Below are 22,427 nucleotides of genomic sequence, written 5' to 3'. Positions count from 1 at the left end.
ATCTCTGCTCATAGCTGTCACAGGATGGTGTCAACTTTCCGACCATCACTCAATTTATGAGGTATTCAGGAGTTTCATGTAAGTAAGACTCAAGTAAAACATGAACTCAAGATATTTTCACTATCTGACTATAAAAGAACAAAGTGAAGATTGCATGGATGATGAAAGTAATTCAGCACTCGTATTTAAACCAGATCTCTTTCTTCTACTAATATCCATAAATCTTCAAATATAAAAGCATGCGTAACTACCATTTAAAGCTTCTCATGAGAATGGGGCAAATAGCCCAGATATTGCTCTATTTTACTTTGGTGTCTTAGCAAGGGGGCGGGGGGGGGGGGGAACATTACTTAAGTACAAACAACAACAACAAAATAGTAAATTAAAATAAAAACAGTCTTAGGAATTGCTACCAAACAAGGACAAAAACCAAGTTTCGGTTTTAGGCATGCAAAAATGCTCTCATTTGTATTGATATCTGATATCTGAATGGACTAACTTTGAATACTTTTAGGAAAATCAAGTTCATGTTATTTTCAAATTTACTTTGTCAGAACACAAAGTAGATAATAATTATATATCACTTCTTCCAAATAATTCTTGGATGGGAGGCACGAAGTGGGGAGCTAAATAGATTGCTTGTTTTTTTTTTTCTTAGTAGGTAAAAGCAGAACAACTCAATCATAAAATGCACACAGCTGTATCTAAAAGAAAAATGCAAACACAACTTAACCAACTTTATTTGACTGCATCTTTAGACAGCTTGCACATTTCAAATCCCATTAAATCTCTCTCTCCAAAAGGATATGGGACAATAGAAGAAAATTATGCAGCAATATCCAGTCATCAAACAGCAGTCCAATATTTTGAAATACACGTGATATTTTATAGATACTCAACTCATATCTGACGTCAATATAATTTACGGTTATGTTTTTACAAACCTGAAAGCCCTGTAACATTATAGCACTCATTTTAGTGATGTCATGGTGCACTGGAAAGTAACTCTGATGCACTACCAATTTGCTTTTATCTATGCTCCTGGAAAGTGATGAACTTCATGATTTTTAGACACCATAATAAATATACACATCCAGTCTTATACATGTCAGCCAATACCATAACACAGGGCAAGGTAAAGTTAAAACATGTGACAAACAAACTCCTTTACACAGATTTGTCAAGCAAGTAGGGAGGGCAATTTACTCAGTAAGTAGGGAGGGTAAAAAACCAATTTTTTAATAATTTTACTTTTTTAATTTTGTTGGCTTCAACTTCAAAAACTACTGTCTGGTTTCTGATCTGTGGACTCCCCTAGAGTAGTTTCATCCTAATGTAAGGGAAATTACAATCAGTCCACACATCAAAAAATGGTAGCATACCCGTTAGCTTCTTCAATACTAACATATATAGCTTCATGGTAGCATGTATAAAATGTTCAGCAGTACGAACTGCCAAACCAGTGTCAGTGGATAGTACAGTCAGTCTTTAAGAGGCAGCACCCCGTTAAAAGAAAGTTGCACCAATCTTGCTCAGTTTTAGCCAAGTGAACTCACGCTATCAATTTTAAATGAGATTGTTTTAAGATTATATAAGAAAGATGAAAGCCCAATATCAAAAAGTAAATGAATGTTTGATGCTGCTTCAACTGGAATGGAGACTTAGTTTTGATGCTGGGTTATCATGCTAGACATTAAAATTTTAGTCTACTTAAGTAAACAATTTTTGTATACCCAATTAAAGACATAAGGTAGACATTTCTGTTCAACATACACCAAGCTGAACAATATGGCAACCATCTGACTTTTTAGCCACATGGTTAAGGTCACGTTTACAAACACCCAGTCAGTTCAGCGAAACCTGGTCAATTCTGGGAGAAAAGGTCAGTAGAGATGGTTTCATTGACAACTTGCCAAAACATAATGGCTGAAATGAAAATCTAGCATGTATCTATCTACTTTAGAACCGTCCCCATTAGGGAGTCAAGCAAATGTATGTTCATCAACAATCATTACTAATGAATCAGCAAGTCAAATATAAAGTGGTGAGATAAAATTTGATAACTCTTTTAGTTCAGTTCCCTCCATATCAAAAATAACAGAAGCATCACTATGATTGGCATTCCTCTAAATGCTAGAGCCCAAATGACATTTGATCAAAGACATACTCAAAACAGTCAGCTGGAAAGCTGAGTATTGAGTGATCGTTATATTTTAACACAATCAGTACTCTACCCATTAAACTTTCAAGAGCAATATAAAATGAAAGAAAAAGTTGACTTTAAAAATGAGGAACTATAAATGATCCCACCAGAAGGAAGATTTTATTTTCACCAAATCTGTGTATCTTTATTTTTAAAATACTTGTTACCATGTTCACTTTCAAGACACTGCACTGAGCAAGGAGCAGCTTTCCTTTAAAAAAAAAAAAAAAAAGGCAACAAACTTTCCTGAAAGGGGGCTTTTACCAACTGTTAATGGAGGTAGGGTTTTTAAAAATACAGTAATTATAGCCATAAAATAAAATTCAAACCAAATCCTAGAACAGAAGTAAAGCATATCCAAATTAAAGAAAAAACAACATAGATTCCTACAAAACATTTTTCACAGAGAATCAATCTTTTTTTTTTTTATGGGTACCTAGGTTTTCCAGTTAAATTATCCATCACAGGTTTCCTGACTCAGTTGAAAGCAATTAACTTATAAATTTGTTACACTGCACAGATTGACCAAAATACAATGTAACTGAACATGGTGATAACTATTAAGAAAACCCATAAAACTCACTCCAAAAAAATATTCCAATTTTCCCTTTTGTTTTTCTGGAAACTAAGCAAAGCTTCCCCAAGAATTTGCTTAAATAAGTGAAAAGAAAATAAAATCAGTTTAAAATGGATACAATGAACCTTCAAATTTATTTCCAAGACCAAGAACCAAAAGTGAAACAATTTAAGAAATGGAAGCAATGTGAATCCAAATCAAGTGGGAAAAAAGTTCCAGCTACTTTGTAAAAGCTGTTCTTCACAGCTTAGCAATAATTTTGATTAAATAAAATCATACCGATTTACATTAATTTTCTATTCTTTTCCAAAAATTCCCTCACTCTCAAAAAAAAAAAAAAAAAAGTGCATCCAAAACCCAGCAATTCCCGGCTCCATCAACTTTTCTCATCCCTTTTGAGTCATTTCTCAAAGATTTTCCAAGTAGATTCAACTTCTTACTGTAAGGAAAGAAGGGACTTTACAGTAAACCACTCTGTCACTCACCTGGAAAAAAGTATCCAAATTATAAAAATCTGAAATAATTTATTATCAAATTTAGAATTTAAATAAAAACAAAAGTTTGCTTGCAAAGGCCTGAAAGAAAAGGAAAAGAGAGCATGCATTCAAAAACTAGAGATGAAGACAAATATACTTATCTACACAGGCACTGGCAGACGCAATTTAATTGTTATCTTTACTCATTGTAAGACACACCCAACCCTACATAACATTGTTTTTCATTCACTAATCACTGAGGTACCAATATCCAAGAATGGAAAATTTAATATTGAAAAAATAAAACCTAAAATTGAAGCTTTTCCCCCACCCCCTTCAGAAAACTATGGCAGGTTTCATGTGAAATGTTAGTATACTTAGAGATTTTTACAATCTACATTGGCTTTTTTAGGAACAAAAATCATGTTCCACTTACTGGTTCTGTGACAAAATGATCACTGTGTAAATAACATTGTCAGCAGACTTTGCAAATGAACAAACAAATCTTGGCTATCAACTGGCACATCTGGCTGGTACCAAAAGAACTCTTTAAGTTTAAAACAATCTCTTTTAATTCAGAACAAATGCGCCATGCCAAAGTGCAACAAATATTGTGCGACACTCAATGAGACACTGACAGGTAAGAGCTGCATGGAAATTACTAAATCCACCTGCAAAGCAATTCTGTACAAATTGCATTGCATGCAAAGGTCGATTCTGTGTGGTTGGAAAGTTGTTCCTTGGTATCAGTTTCTCAACGCAGCCACAATTTAAGTCGCAGTGCATCAACTCCATTTAAATAGTATCTGAACAGCCTCTTATCTCGAACAAAACCAAGATTTTCATAAAGTTTCAAAGCAGACTTATTCGTTATTTCTGTTTCCAAAACAACCTTCAAAAAAAATATGAGAAAACTAAGTTATAATTTTATATATTTGAAATTAGCTTATAATTTCTTAAGTTGACAAATCACAAAGTAAACATCAAATACTTAAGAAAAACATTCCATATCGGTTTTAAGATTGATGGTGAAAACAATAAATGTTAATGATGTAAAGAAAGAACCCAGAAAATGGTCATCGTAATAGTAATTTTCTCTTGGGGCAAGAGGAGGTAGGAATGCGGACATTTTCTGTTCTATTGATTTTTGTGATGTTTGGAATTTTTAGCAATGAGAATATACATTTTATACTAAAACAAAGATGAATTATTTCCCCGTGGAGAAAAGTAGTGTGACAAAAAGATGAAGAAAAGAAAAAAAATCAACAATACAAACTTTAAGAAAATACAATTTGCCCTCCAACTCCTAACTCCTATATTTTCATTAATTTGTCGTCATTCATCCTGGCAACAACTACCCTATTTGTCTAGAATCTAGACCAGAATCTGCAAATTATGGCCCTGGAGCCAAATGTGTCTATTGTTTGTTTCTGTCAATAAAGCTTTATTGGAACACAACCATGGCCATTTGTTTCCATGATGTGCATGACTCCTTTTTCAATACAAGCAGAGTTGAACAGTTGCAACAGAGATCTATAGTCTGCAAAGTCTAAAATATTTACCCATTAGGCTCTTTGCAGAGAAAGTTTGTCAATCCTAGACCAAAGATACCCAAACATTAGTTAACTGGATTGCAGACACCCTCCTCTGGAGTTTCTGAGTAGATTTGGGGTGGGGCCCAAGAATTTATATTGAAAAAAAATTGCCAATTGATGCTGATGATGCTAGTTGGAAAACAACAGTCTGAAACCATGGACTATACATTATGGACATCAACACTGAACAGAAGAACACATAAAATATTAACTTCTGAGTTGTTTTTAGTATTACTGAACAATGGCCCTGACAATGAAGAACTGACACTTTTTGAACATTGTGTGATTTTCTTTTATTATTATTATTATTATTTCTACCTTCCTCTACCCAAACATCCTCTATCCCATCCTCCTACCTTTTATATACACAGCTCTATTTGCCTTTCTATTGATTCTCAACCTACCTCATTGAGAATTGTCAACAAAGTGAGCCACAGTTACTGTTGGGATGTCATAACCCTCAGGTGTTTGAAATGAGACAAAAGGGCAAAGTATAATTAAACAAGGGTCCCAGTGAAGCCTATGAGTCACTTTCTATCTCAAGCTACCAAAACATTTGACAAATATTCAAGTAGATGTAAATAATAGAGAAGAAAATGTACTTCATCATATCCAAAACTGAACTCAACTCCTCCTCAATTCCACATGTCAGTAACAATGCCTCAAACCTGAAAACCTAGGAGTCACTATTGAGCTTCTTTCCTCTCTACCCACCCACCCCCCCCATATACATCCAACCACTATTTCTCTTCTCTCTTAAATCTCTCAAATAACCTCTTTTCCTTCTATCCCTACTCATACCACTGTAGTCCAAGCTGGCATCAGCTTTCACTGTAATTACAAGATACTCCTAACTCAAAAAGTCTCCCATTTTCTTTAAGTAGAATGATGTTCTTGTTAACCTCTGTTTAGAACCACTTACTGACTCCCTTTTGTCCTCAAGATAAAGTTCACAAATTATAGATAATCTAGGGGCACCTGGATAGCTCAGTCAGTTAAGCATCCGACTCTTGATTTCAGCTGAAGTCATTATCTCATGGTTTGTGAGACAGAGCCCCGCATCAGGCTCCACATTGACAGCCATGATCAGGCATGTCAGTCATTGACAGTCATGATCATGTGAAATTGTGATTTCACAATTCATGAGACTGAACCCACATCAGGCTCTGTGCTGAGCCTGCTTGGGATTCTTTCTCTCCCCCTCTCTCTTTGCCCCTCCCACACTCTTTCTCTCTTTCAAAATAAATAAACTTTAAAAAAAGTTTAAAAAATAAATAAAGATAATCTAAACAAACTTAAAAGGCCCTCAAATTATGGCTTCTACCTACCTCACCAACTTTGCTTTAGGTCTACCCCCTGGTTCTCCATGATCAACACTAAACTTTCAGTTTCTGGAACCCACCTTGATCTTTCCCACCTTAGATATTTCACATAAATTGTTTTCTGTCTGGAAGGATGCTCTTCCTGTCCTCTTTGCTTTTGGCCTTAGCTTGTTACTTCCAGACTGGATGGATTATCCCTTTCTTTTTATACTACCCCGCTGACTTCATTCAACATTTGATGACCATGTCATCTCTCCTAGCTGATGAGCCCAACAAGGGCAGGATCATGTATACCTCCTTCACAGCCATTTCCTGTATACGTAACACTGCCTGACAAATAGAAGGCTCTCAGATATGTTAATTATATGCATCCTTAGCACCTTTCATTATATTACACACATTACTTAAATATTAAACAAAAGTATTATTAAATTTTTAAATGACCAAAGGGCTTAAAGAGAAAGCATCATCTTAAAGCAACTGAACAAATCACATGCTAAATCTTAAATTTTAAAAGATCTAAAAACAGGTAATTAATAATTCAGGATAAAGAGAAAATGTTCCTAGGAAGGAACATTTGTCTTATTTCTTTTAAAATTTATTCTGAAAGAGAGACAGACAGACAGACAGTTCTGTGCACTGTCAGCACAGAACCCAATGCAGGGTTGATCTCACAAATTTTGAGATCATGACCTAAGCCAAAATCAAGAGTCAGACGCTTAGCTGACTGAGCCACCTAGGCAACCCCCTAGGAAGAACATTTAAAGAAATGTTGTACAGCAAACAAGCTCGTTTAAGATAAGAATTTTTCTCTATTCTTAAAAATATGGAAATTTATTTTTTAGTAATGTATACCATCTTCCAGTCTGGGACAGTCCAGTCTGATCAATACAGGTTTTCAATTTTGAACAAATCTCTTGGGTAACTCCTAGAACTCTGTTTTAGGCCACCACCTAATTACAGCTAAAATGTTACATCAAAACAATATGTGAAGCAATAAAAGTACAACTCAAAACTTGGAACTTGATTTCACAGAAAAAGGAGTGACAGGTTTGTTTGTTTTTTTTTAAGCTAATATTTACTGATGGCTTACTAAATGCTATGTAAAGCATTTATATGCATTGTCATTTTATATCCATTTGTGATGTTATTTTCATAAATATCCTATGAAATAGATATGATTTTTCTCCAATTAACAAATGAATGAAACTCAAGGCCACCAGTAGTGCAAAAACAGACCAGACTCCATATCTGAACTAGACCTTATAATATCCACTCTTCTGTGCCTCCCCCTGATTCTTTCCCCAGAGTAAACCAAAGCGGCAATGGGAGATCTAACCTACTTATGACACAATGAAGGGGACCTAAGTCCATGTTCATTAGTATTTGGCAACTGAAAATATTAAGACACATCTGAGGCTAATTATGGCTACATAAATACACACTTGAGGTGTGGTAAAGAGTTGAATTCGCCTTTGTTGGCATCCTAGCAGATGAGTGAAATACAGCCCAATTACACAGACATGGAATTATACAAAGGGCTGACCTTATTTAAAACCAAAGGATAGTCTCGGTACACTCACATTCTGTCAATAAAGAGATCCTCTGACAAAATAGGAAATGTCAGAAAAAAGTAACTTTTTAATACTTAATCACTTAAATTCTCTTAAATTAAAAGAGAATCTGGGTTTACAATGAAAACTCAGTATGAAACTATTCGTTTAGTCCACATCATGGGAGTATTACATAGGAAGCCAAAGGATAATGAGGTTATTTTGGTCCCAAAGAAACTTGGCAAAGTTGAATTCTACTTAACAGAAAAAAAGATTACAGTGAAGTTCCACGGACTCTCTTAGCAACAAACCACTGTCAGGACAAGCCAAACTATTACAGTTTAGAAAGCCTTTTTTTAATATTTTAGGCTGGAACTGCTGGAGGGAGGGCAAGCTGTTCACTGTTAGAATCTAAACACTAGCTTATCATCTGGCACTTCGTAGACCTGATACTGACACTGCTGAATAAACTTTACTGTTCTTCATAACATTCCTTTAAGATCAGAATTACTACCACATTGCATACACAAAGAGAAAGACTATAAAAAGTTAAATGACTTGCCTACAATCACACAACTACTAAGTGACAGAAGATGAATCTAGAACCCAGGATTCTCATACCCAGTTCTTTAATTAGGACAGACTACTTGATCAAAAAATCCTTACAGTTTAAATAACTCCGTTTTACTCTGTTCTTTACCTAGCAGCCTCTGTTTGATAGCCAAAATAGATTTCCAGCGAAACTAAAAATGTTCAACATATAATTGTTAAACATAGAAAGCTTAAAAGTCACCTTCGTACATTATCAAAAAATAATAAAAATACCTGATATGTATCTGTACATAACTAAATACCATATGTATTTTGTTACTATGTAACAGATTTATTACTGGTTATGCTAAATTAGACCACTGTTGGTAGGAATGTAAATTGGTACAGCCATCATGGAACAGTACGGAGGTTCCTCAAAAAATTAAAACTAGAACTACTATGTGATCCAGCAATCCCACTTCTGGCTATATATCCAAAGGAATCAAAATCAGGACCTCAAATAGGTACTTAGTATCAAATAGATACTCCCATGTTTATCACAGCATTATCACAACAGCCAAAATACGGAAATAACCTATATGTCCAATGTCTGTCAACAAATGAATGGATAAAGAAAAGGAGCATATACAAACAATGGAATATTTTTCAGTCTTAAAGAAATCCTACCATTGTGGCAACATGGATGAACCTGGAGGACATAATGCTAAGTGAAACATATCAGACATAGACAAATACTGCATGATATCACTTATATGTAGAAACGAAAATAAACTCATAAAAGCAGAAAGTAGAATGGTGGATCCCAGAGGAAATGGGAAGATGCTGGTCAACTAAAAATAGAGCACACAGAGCACATTTAAACTCAATTAAGAAATGTGGTGTATTCTCATCATATAGGAGTTAATTCTGAGTATTGACATCACAGCAATCATACTTTAAATCTAAAAAAAATTTCTGAAATTTAAATTCCCAGAGATGAAGACTTCAAAAGGACATCTATAGATTAAAGGTAAAGCACTGTTCATCAGGCTGACCAATCACCCCATTCTAATTTATTTCAGGAAAAAAGCACACAAAAGTAAACAGTCACTGTGTGGGTTATTTTAGATATACGAATCCTACTTTAAAAATAACATTCTAGGGGTGCCTGAGCGGCTCAATCGGTTAAGCATCTGTCTGACTGATTTCAGCTCAGGCCACGATCTCAGTTGTGAGAAGGAACCCCACATTGAGGTCTATGCTGGATGTGGAGCCTGCTTAGGACTCTCTCTCCCCCTATCCTTCTGCCTCTCCATGCGTGCATGCAAGTGCTCTCTAAATAAATAAATAAATACATCCTAGAAAACTCATTCATGCTATTTGTGTGTATTTTTCTTACTATTTCCCCTAATGTAATACACAAAGCCAAGATGCTTGTCCTAGTAGCCACCAGTATGGCAGCAAGAGCATGTGTGGGTGTAACCAAATTCAAGCCAGATCAGTAATATGGGTAATGCATTCTCATTCATGAAGCAACAAATCCCCTTGTTTCTTTTTTTAATGCTATAATTTTTTAGACAGCTCCAAATATACAGAAAATGAAAAACATCTTTTAGTTATGCTGTTTTAACATGTCTAATTCTGACATAAAAAGTTAGGAAAGTCATAGTAAGGCAAAATGAAAACATCTATTAGATCAGGAGAGTCTTTCATTATTATTTGAACAAAAACATGATCTACATTTCAACTCTGTGATTACTAATTTTGGTTTAATATGCTGTGAAATTATTTTAAAAATGACAAGAGCAACCAAGAGCAATATAAACTCAGCTCAAGGTCACAAATTCTACAAATAGAAGAGAAAGTAAAAATTGACTGGATGTGCATGGTAAGGCTTCACAGAGATTTCCAAATGTCACTTTCTTTACAGGGCATAGATTTAAACATTTCTATCTTTATAAGAATAAAAAAAAAAAAACAAACAAAAAACAGTACAACCTAAGTAGTAGAAAATGTAATTTAAATCCCTTTTCAAATGTATTTCTGATAATTTGTCAAAACTCCTTAACACTTTTAAAGAAAGGAAGGTTGGCCTAACTTAATAAAAGTAAAATTACATGTTGGTTATTTCAAAATTGGTCACTGCATCCTTAGAGAATTAAAATTTCAGTTTTCCTCAGAACAATGAATTATATATGACTGTTTTTATGTGCAATTTTTTTTTTACCAAAAGGTATTTTAACTGATTAATAATGCTGTAGGTACTTTTTTTTTTTAATTTTTAATGTTTATTTATTTTTGAGAGACAGAGAGAGACAGAGTGTGAGTGGGCAAGGGGCAGAGAAAGAGGGAGACACAGAATCCGAAGCAGGCTCGAGCCTCTGAGCTGTCAGCACAGAGCCCAATGTGGGGCTTGAACTCGTGAACTGTGAGATCATGACCTGAGCCGAAGCCAAACACCAAACCGACTGAGACACCCAGGCACCCCTCCCTGTAGATACTTCAAAAAATTTTACTATGTACAAAAATAAGATAACTGCTCTTCCCAGAAAGCTTATAGAAAGCTCAAAGAGAAAGACAAGTTAACAATTATGCAAGTCGAAATTCACAAGTACATTAAAAAAAAGAGGTACAGATAAGATGCTGGTGGCACAGAACTAATTGGTCAACCATCATACTCTATGGCAAATGCCACACTAAGTACTAAGAATACAGCAGTAAACAAGAAAAGGCATCTCTGCTCTCCACAGTGGCTAAGGCAGACTCTGAACAAGTAAATTTCAGTGAAGTAAATTTTACAAAAAGAAATGTTAAGAAAACCACAGAAACTACACAATTGATTCTGTCCAGAAGGATTAAGGAAAACTTTAAAAAATTGTTATTGTATTGGGTCTTAAAGACTGAGAAGTAGTTTAACAAGTAGGAGGGCCAAAAAGCTACTAGGCCTAGCAAACACATCAGTGAGAAAGTAGTTACAATGGATTGGAGGGGGAAGAAACCAAACCAAAGGGGATGAAATGGTAATAAAAGGAAGTGGAACCAACAAACACAAATTATCAAGAATTAAAAGAGAGAGGGGGATAGAATTGTTGCTTAGATAGTTTAAAACTCAATGAAAGGGAGAGTGAAAGCCTTATAAGGAGTAAACAAAATTCTAACCCTGCATAGAGCAAATCCTTTATCTGAACAATATGGGGCACACTAAATTTTGTTTAAAACATGGAAGAGTTAAAAACAAAACAAAACAAAAAACATGGAAGAGTTCTTTAATTCAAAGGCAGAGTAATTCATACTGCAAAAACGTAAGTTCATGGAACTATCTCCGTTTCAGATTAATATTAAGTAAAACTCATTGCTTCAAAAGAAAATTCAGAACAAGATCTTTAGGTCCACAATGAAAAGAGTATTTCTACCATAAAACGTTATCACTAATTTAGGACCTAACTTTGAGACTAAAACAATATAACCCAAATCTCCGTATCATTCCCCAGAACTTTCAAAGAAAAACCAATACCATTTAAACATTTGCTCAGTTAAGGTAAGGCACACACCCTGTCTCGCAGGTAGTGACTAGGATAACTCACAAAACGCATAGCTATAAGGAACATAATACTCCTTGTTCATAACATCCCTGCTCACTGGAAACCACTCTATTCAGGAGCAGTAGAGGATCAAAACATGGTCTTATCAACCCAAAGATTTTTCCAAATTCTTCAGCAACTTTTATGAAGCTTGACTTCTCTTCCTGATGAGCTACACCAGTGTGACTATGGTCCAAACAGATCAACATATGCAGTCCAATCCTCTTCTGCAAATTTTAGTTACATTAAAATGGTCAGGGTCACTGCATCTTTTACTTCTTGATATTAATAACTGTGAATTATATGAGATCCTCCACTGTATGTGAATTATCTTATTTGAAATAACACTGAATGCCCTGATATCTCAGGATGGCTTCCTCTGTTTTACCCAATGTATCTGTAGGCCTACTCATACAACCATTATTTAGTGTGGCCTATCGGAATACAAACTAATGTGAACAAGGAGCATGAGAATAGTCTAGGGTAAATCTCTGTATTCTGACATGGAAACACGTTCACAAGATACTGTTAAATGAAAAAGTAATTACTGCAGAATAATAATTATGGTTTAGTTTGTATAAAGAAAAACTATTACACAGCTAAGATGTGTGCTTAGAATGTGAGGATACATATTTAAAGATTAACAGTAGCTATAAGTGGAAAGAAGAACAAAGCATTGAAGAGTGTGAGGACAGTGAAAGAAGGGACTTTGCACCCCCAAATATACACATACATATAATGGTTAATGAGTGTGTATAAATTTTGTACAGAAAAAAACCCACCTTAAAAAATTATCAAAACAAGTTACAAACTTTTGAGGAAAAATTACCTAATTTCAAGTATTTTGAGAACTGTCTAAGGCATATTTGCCCTCTAATAACAAAGACAACTGTCCCTTGTAACGTTCATAAAGTTACTAGCATCATACAACTTTGTTCCTTCATAGTCACCATTGCTATATCAAAAACATCTACACTTCTCTAGTTTATACTTATTCTCTTCCACCTGAAACAGTAAATTGTAACATTCCCAACCATCACCATTAGTTATGGAGCACTCACCATGTGTATGGCACAGTGCTGTAGGATACCAAAAAATTTATACCTGTGGTTAGGCTGTACAAACAAGCTAAACAGAAAAGATGCTCTTAGGTTGAAACATAGGTCTAATTTTAAAAGTGGTTGTCTTTTTTTCTCCTTAGCCTTATCATTAGCTAATGCTGATTTTTTTTTTTTCAAACATGAAATGTCTTTCATATGAACTGACAGTTGGCCCATAGATTAAACAAAAAAAAAAGTTATTTAGAGAGAAACTAAGGCCGATATGTAAGGAAATTACAGTAAGATATGTAATAAGAGCCACCTTAAATGACTTAACTGATAACAAATCCTCTGAATACCAATTCCTCTGAATACCAATTATTTACTGAAAATGTCTAAGATTTCACCTTTATGTTTTGACAAAGAACAAATTTTAGCTCCCATTATCATCTTAGAATTTGTTCTAGGTCAAAACTCAAGTGCTTTTCACCACAAGCTACAATGTTATAATAATAGCTTGCAATGAAATTTGCAATACAATTTATTGTGGGATATTTATTTAAAAACCAAACTGATAAAATACAGACTAGGAAAAAAGGTTTTAAACATTTAGAAAGACTTACCTCATCACAGTCTCCTTCAACCATGGCATATATAGCTTTCTTAACCAAGTTAGTACCTAGAATATAGATCTGAGTATTAATGAAGGAAAATTTAGTTTCTTAAGGATACCTAAATTATCGTATTTATAAGCACAGAAATATCAAATGCTGGGTTCTACCTTGAACGCAGACAACAGACTATCTTAAGTGAGAAAAAATTCAGATTTAAACTGAGAGCCCAACAAACCTACACATAGTAATATAAGTTCCCTCTTAAAAGACATAGCTCCTTAGGCATCTCTTTTTCTCAGGTGTAATTATTTGCTCCAAGCAGGAGTTTGTGCTCTTCTGTTTGAAAGTAAGAGAAAAGGGAAAAAAGAAAAAGGCAAGATATGGTACGGCCACAACAGCCCAGGAAATCCTTGAACTAGCCAGAAGCTACAAGACCCTTGGGCCAATCTTGCCAAAGATCACACCAGAAACTGCTGTGGCCCAGAGTGGACCCAAGACACTGGGTTGGTTCCTACAAACCTTCCAGTGAGTCCGGGCATTCCCAAATGATGCCAGTGGTGTCTCTGTAAATGTCTAGCTAAATGTATCCTGGTTTAGGGTCAGATACACGTGGTACATTAAAGGGAAAAAACTGACAAATCTGATTCTAAGAAAACCAAATTGCTAGGAAATCTCTTCATTTTCAAACCATGTACATGAACAAGAACACATTACATGGGCCAAACAAAATGTCTGAAGGTCAGGATGCAATCCTCAAGCCACCAGTTTCTGCCCTCTGAACTAGACAGATAATTGCCTATCATTTGCCATGAGCTCTTATCAGCTCTTTTCAATGCATCAATATAACAGGTCCAATTCATTAAAAACCCTAGCAGTAAACTCTAACACTGTAAAAAATAAGTTGGTTAACACTAATGTAGTAAGTCAGCATACTCACAATGATTTCTCATGACCTCTCAGACTGTATGAAACTCTTAAATTGGACAATAACACTCGTATTTGAAACAACAACAACAACAACAAACTACAAGTGACAAACTGCTAGTAATTAAATACCAGAATAGGCATCAATTCTTCTTTCACAAATACTTACTTAGCTTCACTAGATCCCAGGATTTGACATGCTCTGACAAGTGCTCAATCCCCCATCCTGAACAAAGAGCCAGTAGGTCCTAGACACTAGGACAGTAGTTCTTAACCAGGCTTATATCACAGTCAGCTGGGGACACTTCAGTCCTACTTCTAACAGGACACACAACATTCTCAGGAAGAGAGACCGAAACATTTGTTTTTAAACCACCCACATGATTCTAATGACCGTTATAAATCATAAGTATAAGATTGACTGAAAATGCCAGGAAAAGTAGACCCAAGAAAGAGATGAATTTGGGAATAGTAAGAAACAATTCTCCTGGTCCTCCCTGAATTGCTAATATAATGTTTGAGGACTAGAACTAAATAATGGTAACAATTTCTCCTTAATTTTGCCTTGAGCTCCACTTAACCCAAGTATAGACAGCTCCTAGAGGGCTGTGATCAAGTGCCCCAAAATGCTATTAAGAGCTGCAGTACATAGTACAATGCAAAGCATTTTGAATGTGATCAAAAAAATGTTTGGAAGTAAAAACTGATTCACTTGTTACTTATTAGAAAGATAATTTCTCAAACAAAACACTAATAAAGAAAACAATTCATTTTAGGAACATTTTGAAAATATTTTGAAATAAAAATAACCTTAGTTTTCTCCCCTTAGCTTCTTTCTCATTTCTATACATTTACATTTAAGTCTTTTGCTTCAAAAAACAAATATGAAAATAACTTATGCATTCTTTTAGTGACATAATATTTTCCTTACCAATGCCATTTCTCCTGTACTTGGAATCCACGGCTAACATGGCTATATAACCTCTGCGGAACATCTTTTTGTGCATATCCAACTTGCAAACGATGGCACCTACACACTCCTCCCCTACCATGGCCTTAAAAATAAACAAACAGTTATGAAGAATACATTGCCGTCAGGTACCGCACAATTACCCAGGGAAACAGCAACCAACCACTGGTCAGCATTTTTGAGGAAAGAAGAGAGAAGAATTCTAGTAACAGAGCAATCACAGAAGTTTCAGAAATCTAAATCCCAGAACTCCTTCAGAAGTTCCAGTTTTAAAATCTTTCAACACTGTTTAGGGCATAAATGTCTTATGCTCATTATCAAAGCCTGGGGGGAAAAAGCAAGATTTCCACAAAGTTAATACTCAAGTACTTTATAAGAGGTGCTTATAATTATTTGCAATAAAGACCTACATATTTAAGATTTGGGGAGAAATACGTGAAAGTAATTTTTTTAAGAAAATGTCTCTTCAAAAGAAAGAAAGAAAATGTCTCTTCATTAGGGTATAAAATACTGTGAAACTTATCAAAGTACTATAAATTTAAATGTAATTCTAACAAAGTTTTAGTGAAAGACAGAACACCTAATATTTATACTACCTCACAGTAGAGTTCGATTTTGAGCAGGAAAAAAACAAAAACAAAGACAAAAAAATGCAAACGACTTTCACAAAAAAGATGGTTATTAAGGTATTCCTTGGATCCTCCCCAAGGGTTTTTGTTAGTGAAGGACTACAAAGACTAGATATTCAATGGTCTAGTCACTCCCGACAATGTCATTATCACAAAGCTCAAAGAATATCTAGAACTTAAAACCAGAGCTTCATATTAAAGTGAAAGCTTTAATTTTACAGAGCTACTTTAATAAAAATTTATGTCTTTCCAGAGTACTAAAGGTTAAATGCTGAATAAATGCTAATAATCCCCCATTTTTATTAAGATTTCCAGTGTTACCACTGAAAATAAGTTTTTCAAAAGTTCTGTCACTGATGAAAAGTTCTAGTAATACTGTATTCTGGTAAATATCAATAGGGCAATAGCTTTAATTGTTTAATAATGTGTCAGCTAGTTAGAAATATTTGTTTGTTCTAAAGAGCACTCATTTAAAAAATATGAAAACTTCAAATTATCTCTTAATAAAATAAAATTTCCAGAAGAAACTATTTCAACAGCAAAAACCAGGAATTGGTTTAAAAAATTAAAAAGCCCAGTTTACACTTAATTTTAACTTAATTTTGATGTGACATTTAATTCATCATTCTGTAAAATGATTAAAAAGACTTTTTTAAACTGTGAGAAAAATGTTTTAGATAATTCCAATCCATTTCACACAAACCTGAACTAGGTCAGAAAAATCCTTTTGAAGGGATATTAAATTGAATAATCCACTTAATTCATTTCTGTTTTATCACACAATCCAAAACTATCTTGGACAATAAACCTCTAAAACTGTTATTTCCATTTTCATTCACAATAAATCAATCTGGTTCTGTAAAAGCTGTTTTCAAAACTAAAATTTCTGGGGCACCTCGGTGGCTTAGTCAGTAAAGCATCTGACTCTTGATTTTGGCTCACGTCATGTTCTCGCAGTTTGTGAGTTTGAGCCCAGCGTCGGGCTCTGCACTGAGAGTGCAGAGCCTGCTTGGGATTCTCTCTCTCTCTCTCTCTCTCTCTCTCTCTCTCTGGCCCTACCCAGCTCTCACTCACACTCTACTCTCTCTCAAAATAAATAAATTAAAAAAAAAACTTAAAATTTCTTTATGAAATAATAGCTGAAATACACACAAAAGTGGCCTGGTTGAACAACTCTGACAGCATTTTCTGATTTTAAAATAACTCATCTCAAATATATGTGGTTGTGTATATATGTATGTACATACATGTTAGGCCCAAAAGTACATTTAAAAACTTTTTTAAGTAGGCTTCACGCACAGCATGGAGCCCAACGTGGGGCCCGAACTCACGACCCTGAGATCAAGAGTAGGACATTTAAATGACAGAGCCATACCCAGGCACCCCACATTAAAAAACTTTGTGACCTAAGGTTGTAAATTAGGGAAAACGGAAATCTATATAAATCTATGATATAAAACTGTAGGACAGCTACATTTCACAATTAATAAACCATCCCAAAGAAGACAGAATCAAAACCACTAGACACAATACATTTGGACAATACTTCCAAATTGGATAGGAATTTCAAGCAAATCTTCTTTTGACCAAGGTAGTAAAGGGCGAACAAAGTATTTTATCAGTTCATGCTTGGACTAGATTGACTCTTCCTAATTAAGAATATGTAGGAGCAAAAATCAAGTGGTACTCATCGTTAAAAAATAAAAGCCCAATGTGGCACCTGGGTGGCTCAGTCAGTTAAGCGTCCAACTTCCACTCAGGTCATGATCTCATGGCTCGTGGGTTCGGGCCGCATGTCAGGCTCTGTGCTGACAGCTCAGAGTCTGGAGCATGCTTCAGATTCTCTGTCTTCCTCTCTCTCTGCCCTTCCCCCATTCATGCTCTGTCTCTCAAAAACAAGTAAAAAATGTTAAAAAAATTTTTTTAAAAATTACAAAAAAAATAAAAGCCCAATATATAATGTACTCTAATAAGATATTCGTAGAGAGGAAGGCCTACCCTGCTATTTTTTCCTGAGAAATTGCTGATGAATATGTAAGAATTACTAAACTGCTTATCAATTTTTCCAAATAAAAGCTTCTCCACATATATTTGGAAGTCATACTATTAAATGTGTTCCTTTTTCAAGGATGGGAACTGAAAAAATCTTGGCAAGATTAAGACTTAACTCTACAAGGCCAATCGCTTGTCAATCTACAAAACTTGAAAACTACAAGTTGTATGAAATAGAAATTCCCAAATTCCAGAATGCTATACATAGGAAAACAGAGGAAGCCAGAAAGTTAAATTTAGAATAAACAGAAATACTATAGTACATCACTGGTAATAAGTTTAAGAAGTTCAAAAAGGCACTAAAAGATCAAAATACCATGAACTCAAAAATGGCAAAGATAAATTAGTTAAGAACAGAAAAATTGACAGGGTCTCCCATTTGTATAGTACTCTACTATCACATCTGTTACAATTATTAGAAGAGCCATAAGAAACTGTCATTTTTGTTAGTCAGGTTTGGTCAAGTGCTGGCAATTTTCTACGGAAAGTTCAACCTCATACATTCCATTTGATCCATTACAGGTTATATATAGAAACCAAAAACATTTTGGAGGTTTTTAATCTCTTGAGATTATTGATGTTTGCCAGGACAATATAACTTGGGGACACAATGATCTTCCCTGAAGATCAAGGGTATGTCATTTTTCAGATTCTTACTTATTTCCATAATGAGAGGTCAGGTAAAGTTCTAACTTTACCTCTCTGCCACTAAATATCTGAAGCTTTTTTTTTTTTTAAGATTTTATTTTTAAGTAATCCCTATATCCAACTTGAGGCTCAAACTCACTACCCTGAGGTCAACAGCAGCATGCTATGGGGCACCTGGGTGGCTTAGTTGGTTAAGCATTCGACTCTTGATTTCAGCTCAGGTCTTGATCCAATGGATTGTAAATTAGAGCCCCATATCAGGCTCTGTGTTGACAGCATGGAGCCTGCTTGGGATTCTCTGTCTCCTTCTCTCTGCCCCTCCCTGCTGGCTCGCTCGCACTCTCGCTCTCTCCCTCAAAAATTAACATTAAAAAACAAAAAAAGAGTCGGATGCTCCATGGACTGAGCCAGCCAGGCACCCCTAAATATCTGAAGATTTAAACATTTTTAAGTCACTCGGGTCCTTAACTTTTTTTCATTAAAAAAAAAAAATGAAGTTGAGCTAGATTAAAGACCCGTTAAGAGTTCTAAAATGATATGATTTAAAATAAACATACACACTTATATTTATTTTAAATTGTTCTTAGAGGAAATTCAAATTTTTTAAATGCCAACATAAAGGCCCCAATTCTAAGTGGCCTCTGATTAACTATTGTTTTCTGTTCCATATCTCCAGATACATACTTGCACTAATAAATCTTAGATGTCAACCACTTGTACATATCTCAATTTCCAGATATTCAGAATTTAATATTAAACAAACTATTAAGAACTAAAGTACAAATTAGCTGGCGAACTGGAAGGAGTCTACGTAAAATCAAAACTAAAGTTTAATATTAGGTTTATCAGAGTCGAAAATGGAAGACAAGTTGAGAGAGGTCCAGGTAATATCAGAACCCAAAGCTGACTAAATATTATATATACAACTATTTTCTGTAATTAATAGAAATACATATTTCAATTTAAGGTTTGACTCAGTCATATACTTTTGTGGGTAAATTTACAATTAAATCAATCTACAATTTTTAGCAATTACAGGGGCATTTAATGACACATATATAGTGCTATAAAATCATCCCCATATGCACTGACATAGGCATGTCTTAGAACTTCTATGTTGATACAATGGTTAGAATCCTGTAAGAGCAGTTTTGTAGAATATAAGATAGTTCCTACAGTTTAAACAAATATACTAAATTGAAGTTTAGCAAAGTGAACATAGAAAACAGCCGAACTACCATTATCTACAATTCTGAGGTTATATTTTTAGATTACCACCAACATACAGAATCAGAATCAGAAAGATGGATTTCTAAAGAACTGTCAAAACATCTTGGGGGGATGTGCAACGAAGTGCTAAGTGCAATTACGTCAATGCTAAAACATAAATAGTAGTAGCTTCTCCCTTTACATAGCAAAAAATATTTCTTAAAAGCATGTTGCCTTTCTTTGGTGAAATTCAAGAAATAAAATGCTTGTGAGGACACGATACAAAACATACCTCCAGTTAATATTTAAGTGAAAGGTTTCAGAATAAAATTGGTCAATATTTTGGGGAAGAAACTATTGGTACTGCCAGTACTACATAAATTAAAAAAAAAAAACCAAGAAAACTATTTAGCTTGTTTCATAGCCAAATCTTTTTCACTTACATGGAAATCAAAAAATTCCGTCAACTGTGCTTTACACAGCCTGTGTCACTATTAATATGTACGTATATGGATGATCAGTTTCTTAAAGGAAAAAATGAGATTAGTAACAGTTTCACACTTAAGTTTCCTACATTCCACAAAACGGTATTTTGTTCGAGCTTCAGGGTCTTTCAGCCACCAGAAGTGTTAGTAGTGCCTTCTACAATCTAGCACCAGAAAGCAGGCTGGCTACAACTGCTAATTGTCCTGAATTGTCCTGTCGAAGTAAAAGGAAACAATCTCCATAATTACGGAAAACGCTTGTAAGATTTAATTCCCCAATGTGGCCACAGCAAGTTTACTGACAATCATGTTCACCAAAACATGTTTATGCATACACTCTTCCCTGATTACGGCTGTAATTGAGAGATTAATAAAGCCTGTATCCGAACAGAACCATGTTCAAATTAAATGATTGCAGAGTGCTTTGAGGATGAGGGAGCGTAATTAAAGACGGTTAAACATGATTATAAGCTAATATAAACAGAATCGAAGACCCCCAACATGCACGATACAGGCTTGTTGCATTTACATAAGTACCAAGTTAAGCCAGATCAAGAAGTCTTACCTTCAAAACAGTTTCATTAAAAAACTAGGAGTGTGGACACGCACTTTACATCATGTAACGTACTATGAAACGCAGAAGTATACATCCACTGCCACTCTCAGCCCTCACACTCCCTGCCCTGCACGGCCTGGATCTCTCTGCTGCGTTCACCCTCTTTGCATTCCATCCACTTACCAAGAAGCACAGCTGTGGCCAGTTGTGGATAAAATATCTATAGGTATAAATGGAGTAGGGTTCAGACAGATCTTTGGTGATCAGTCTCATGATATCGGGCATTTGTAGCTCGGATTCATATCGGACATAACGTATCGTCCGATCCTCCCCAGGCTCAACCTCCCGGCCTGAGGGGCTTCTTAAACTGCAGCCGGCGGTCAGGGATGAAGACAGCAGCCGCACCTGCTCATCTTCCTCCTCCTCCTCCTGCTCCGTGCCCTCCGCCAGTCCATTGCGGGCCGCCGCAGGATCGCTCGCCGCCACTGCCTCCGCCGGGCTGGGGAGCGCAGTTCTTCCATTATTGGGGAGGCAGTGAGGGGGGCTCTCGCCCGAGTGTACCCCAGCTCCTTTTGTTGCAGTCGCTCTAGGCCCCCCGTCGGGGGTGGCCGTGGTCGTGGCCGCCTCGGCCGCGCTCAAAACCTTGCTCTTGAGAGAGGCGGCCGCCCGGAGGTGCCGCAGTTCGGGGCTGATCAATCCGTTGAGCTGCTGCTGCTCCTGCGGCGGCTGAGGGCAGCGGAGGCACGGATGCCCCTTGGCCGCCACCGTCGCCTCGCCGCCCGCCGGGCTCCTGCCGCCGCCGCCTTCGTGCTCCTCGTCGTCCTCCTCGTCCTCGCTGCAGCAGGCGAGGGCGGCCCCCGCCGGGAAGGGACAGCGGGGCTCGGCCGCCGCCGAGGCCGGAGGTGCTGGTGGTGGGAGGAGGCTGCTAGGCCCAGGCGGTACCTCCGCCATCCTAGAGGCGACACAGACCGAGAGGGGAGGCCATGAGACCCCGCGGACGAGCGCGGAGCAGAGAGGGCGTCGGGCGGGGGGAGGAGGGGGGGGCGGCGAAGGTGGAGGGGGGGGAACAAAGGCAGAAACCGTCCCTCACGGAGCAGCCCCCCCCAATTCCGCGCCCCCCCCCCCGCTCTTCAGCGCCGCCCAGCTGTTCAGCCGGCCACCGTCCCCGTCCGCCCGCACCCATCCGCTGGCCCTGTCACCCCCGGCCCCTCCCTGTCCCCTCCGCGAGGCTCACCCCGCACAGGTCCCCGCCGCCACTGCCGCCACTCCTCTTCCTCCTCAGCCGCCGCCGCCGCCGCCTCCGCCGCCGCGGCCGCCTCCACCGCCGCCAAGGTTCACACTCAGCCGCCGTCGCCGTAAAGCGCCTCGGCTGTTACCCCGGGTAAAGTTTCCTAGGCCTGGCTTTACGACACTTCCCTGCCTGCCGGCTGCCGGGGCCAAGGGAAAGGGGCGTGGAGGGAGG

General features: G+C 36.8%; 1 protein-coding gene across 1 annotated transcript; it reads right to left on the bottom strand.

Moving 5' to 3' along the window:
- Window positions 1–701: 701 nt before the first annotated feature.
- Window positions 702–22,362, bottom strand: NAA30 (N-alpha-acetyltransferase 30, NatC catalytic subunit). The gene is made up of 5 exons (XM_027065803.2): window positions 22,200–22,362; window positions 21,149–21,917; window positions 15,348–15,471; window positions 13,502–13,557; window positions 702–4,148 (listed from the first exon to the last, which is right to left on the bottom strand). Exons 2-5 carry the CDS (start codon window positions 21,914–21,916, stop codon window positions 4,011–4,013), a joined length of 1,086 nt encoding a protein of 361 aa, XP_026921604.1. The 5' UTR covers window position 21,917; window positions 22,200–22,362; the 3' UTR covers window positions 702–4,010.
- Window positions 22,363–22,427: the final 65 nt, after the last annotated feature.

This window comes from Acinonyx jubatus, chromosome B3 (assembly GCF_027475565.1).
Source record: "Acinonyx jubatus isolate Ajub_Pintada_27869175 chromosome B3, VMU_Ajub_asm_v1.0, whole genome shotgun sequence".
In the NCBI taxonomy this organism is placed as follows: Eukaryota; Metazoa; Chordata; class Mammalia; order Carnivora; family Felidae; genus Acinonyx; species Acinonyx jubatus.
Note: the sequence above shows the minus strand (reverse complement) of the source record. Positions and strands in the feature narration are given on the sequence as shown.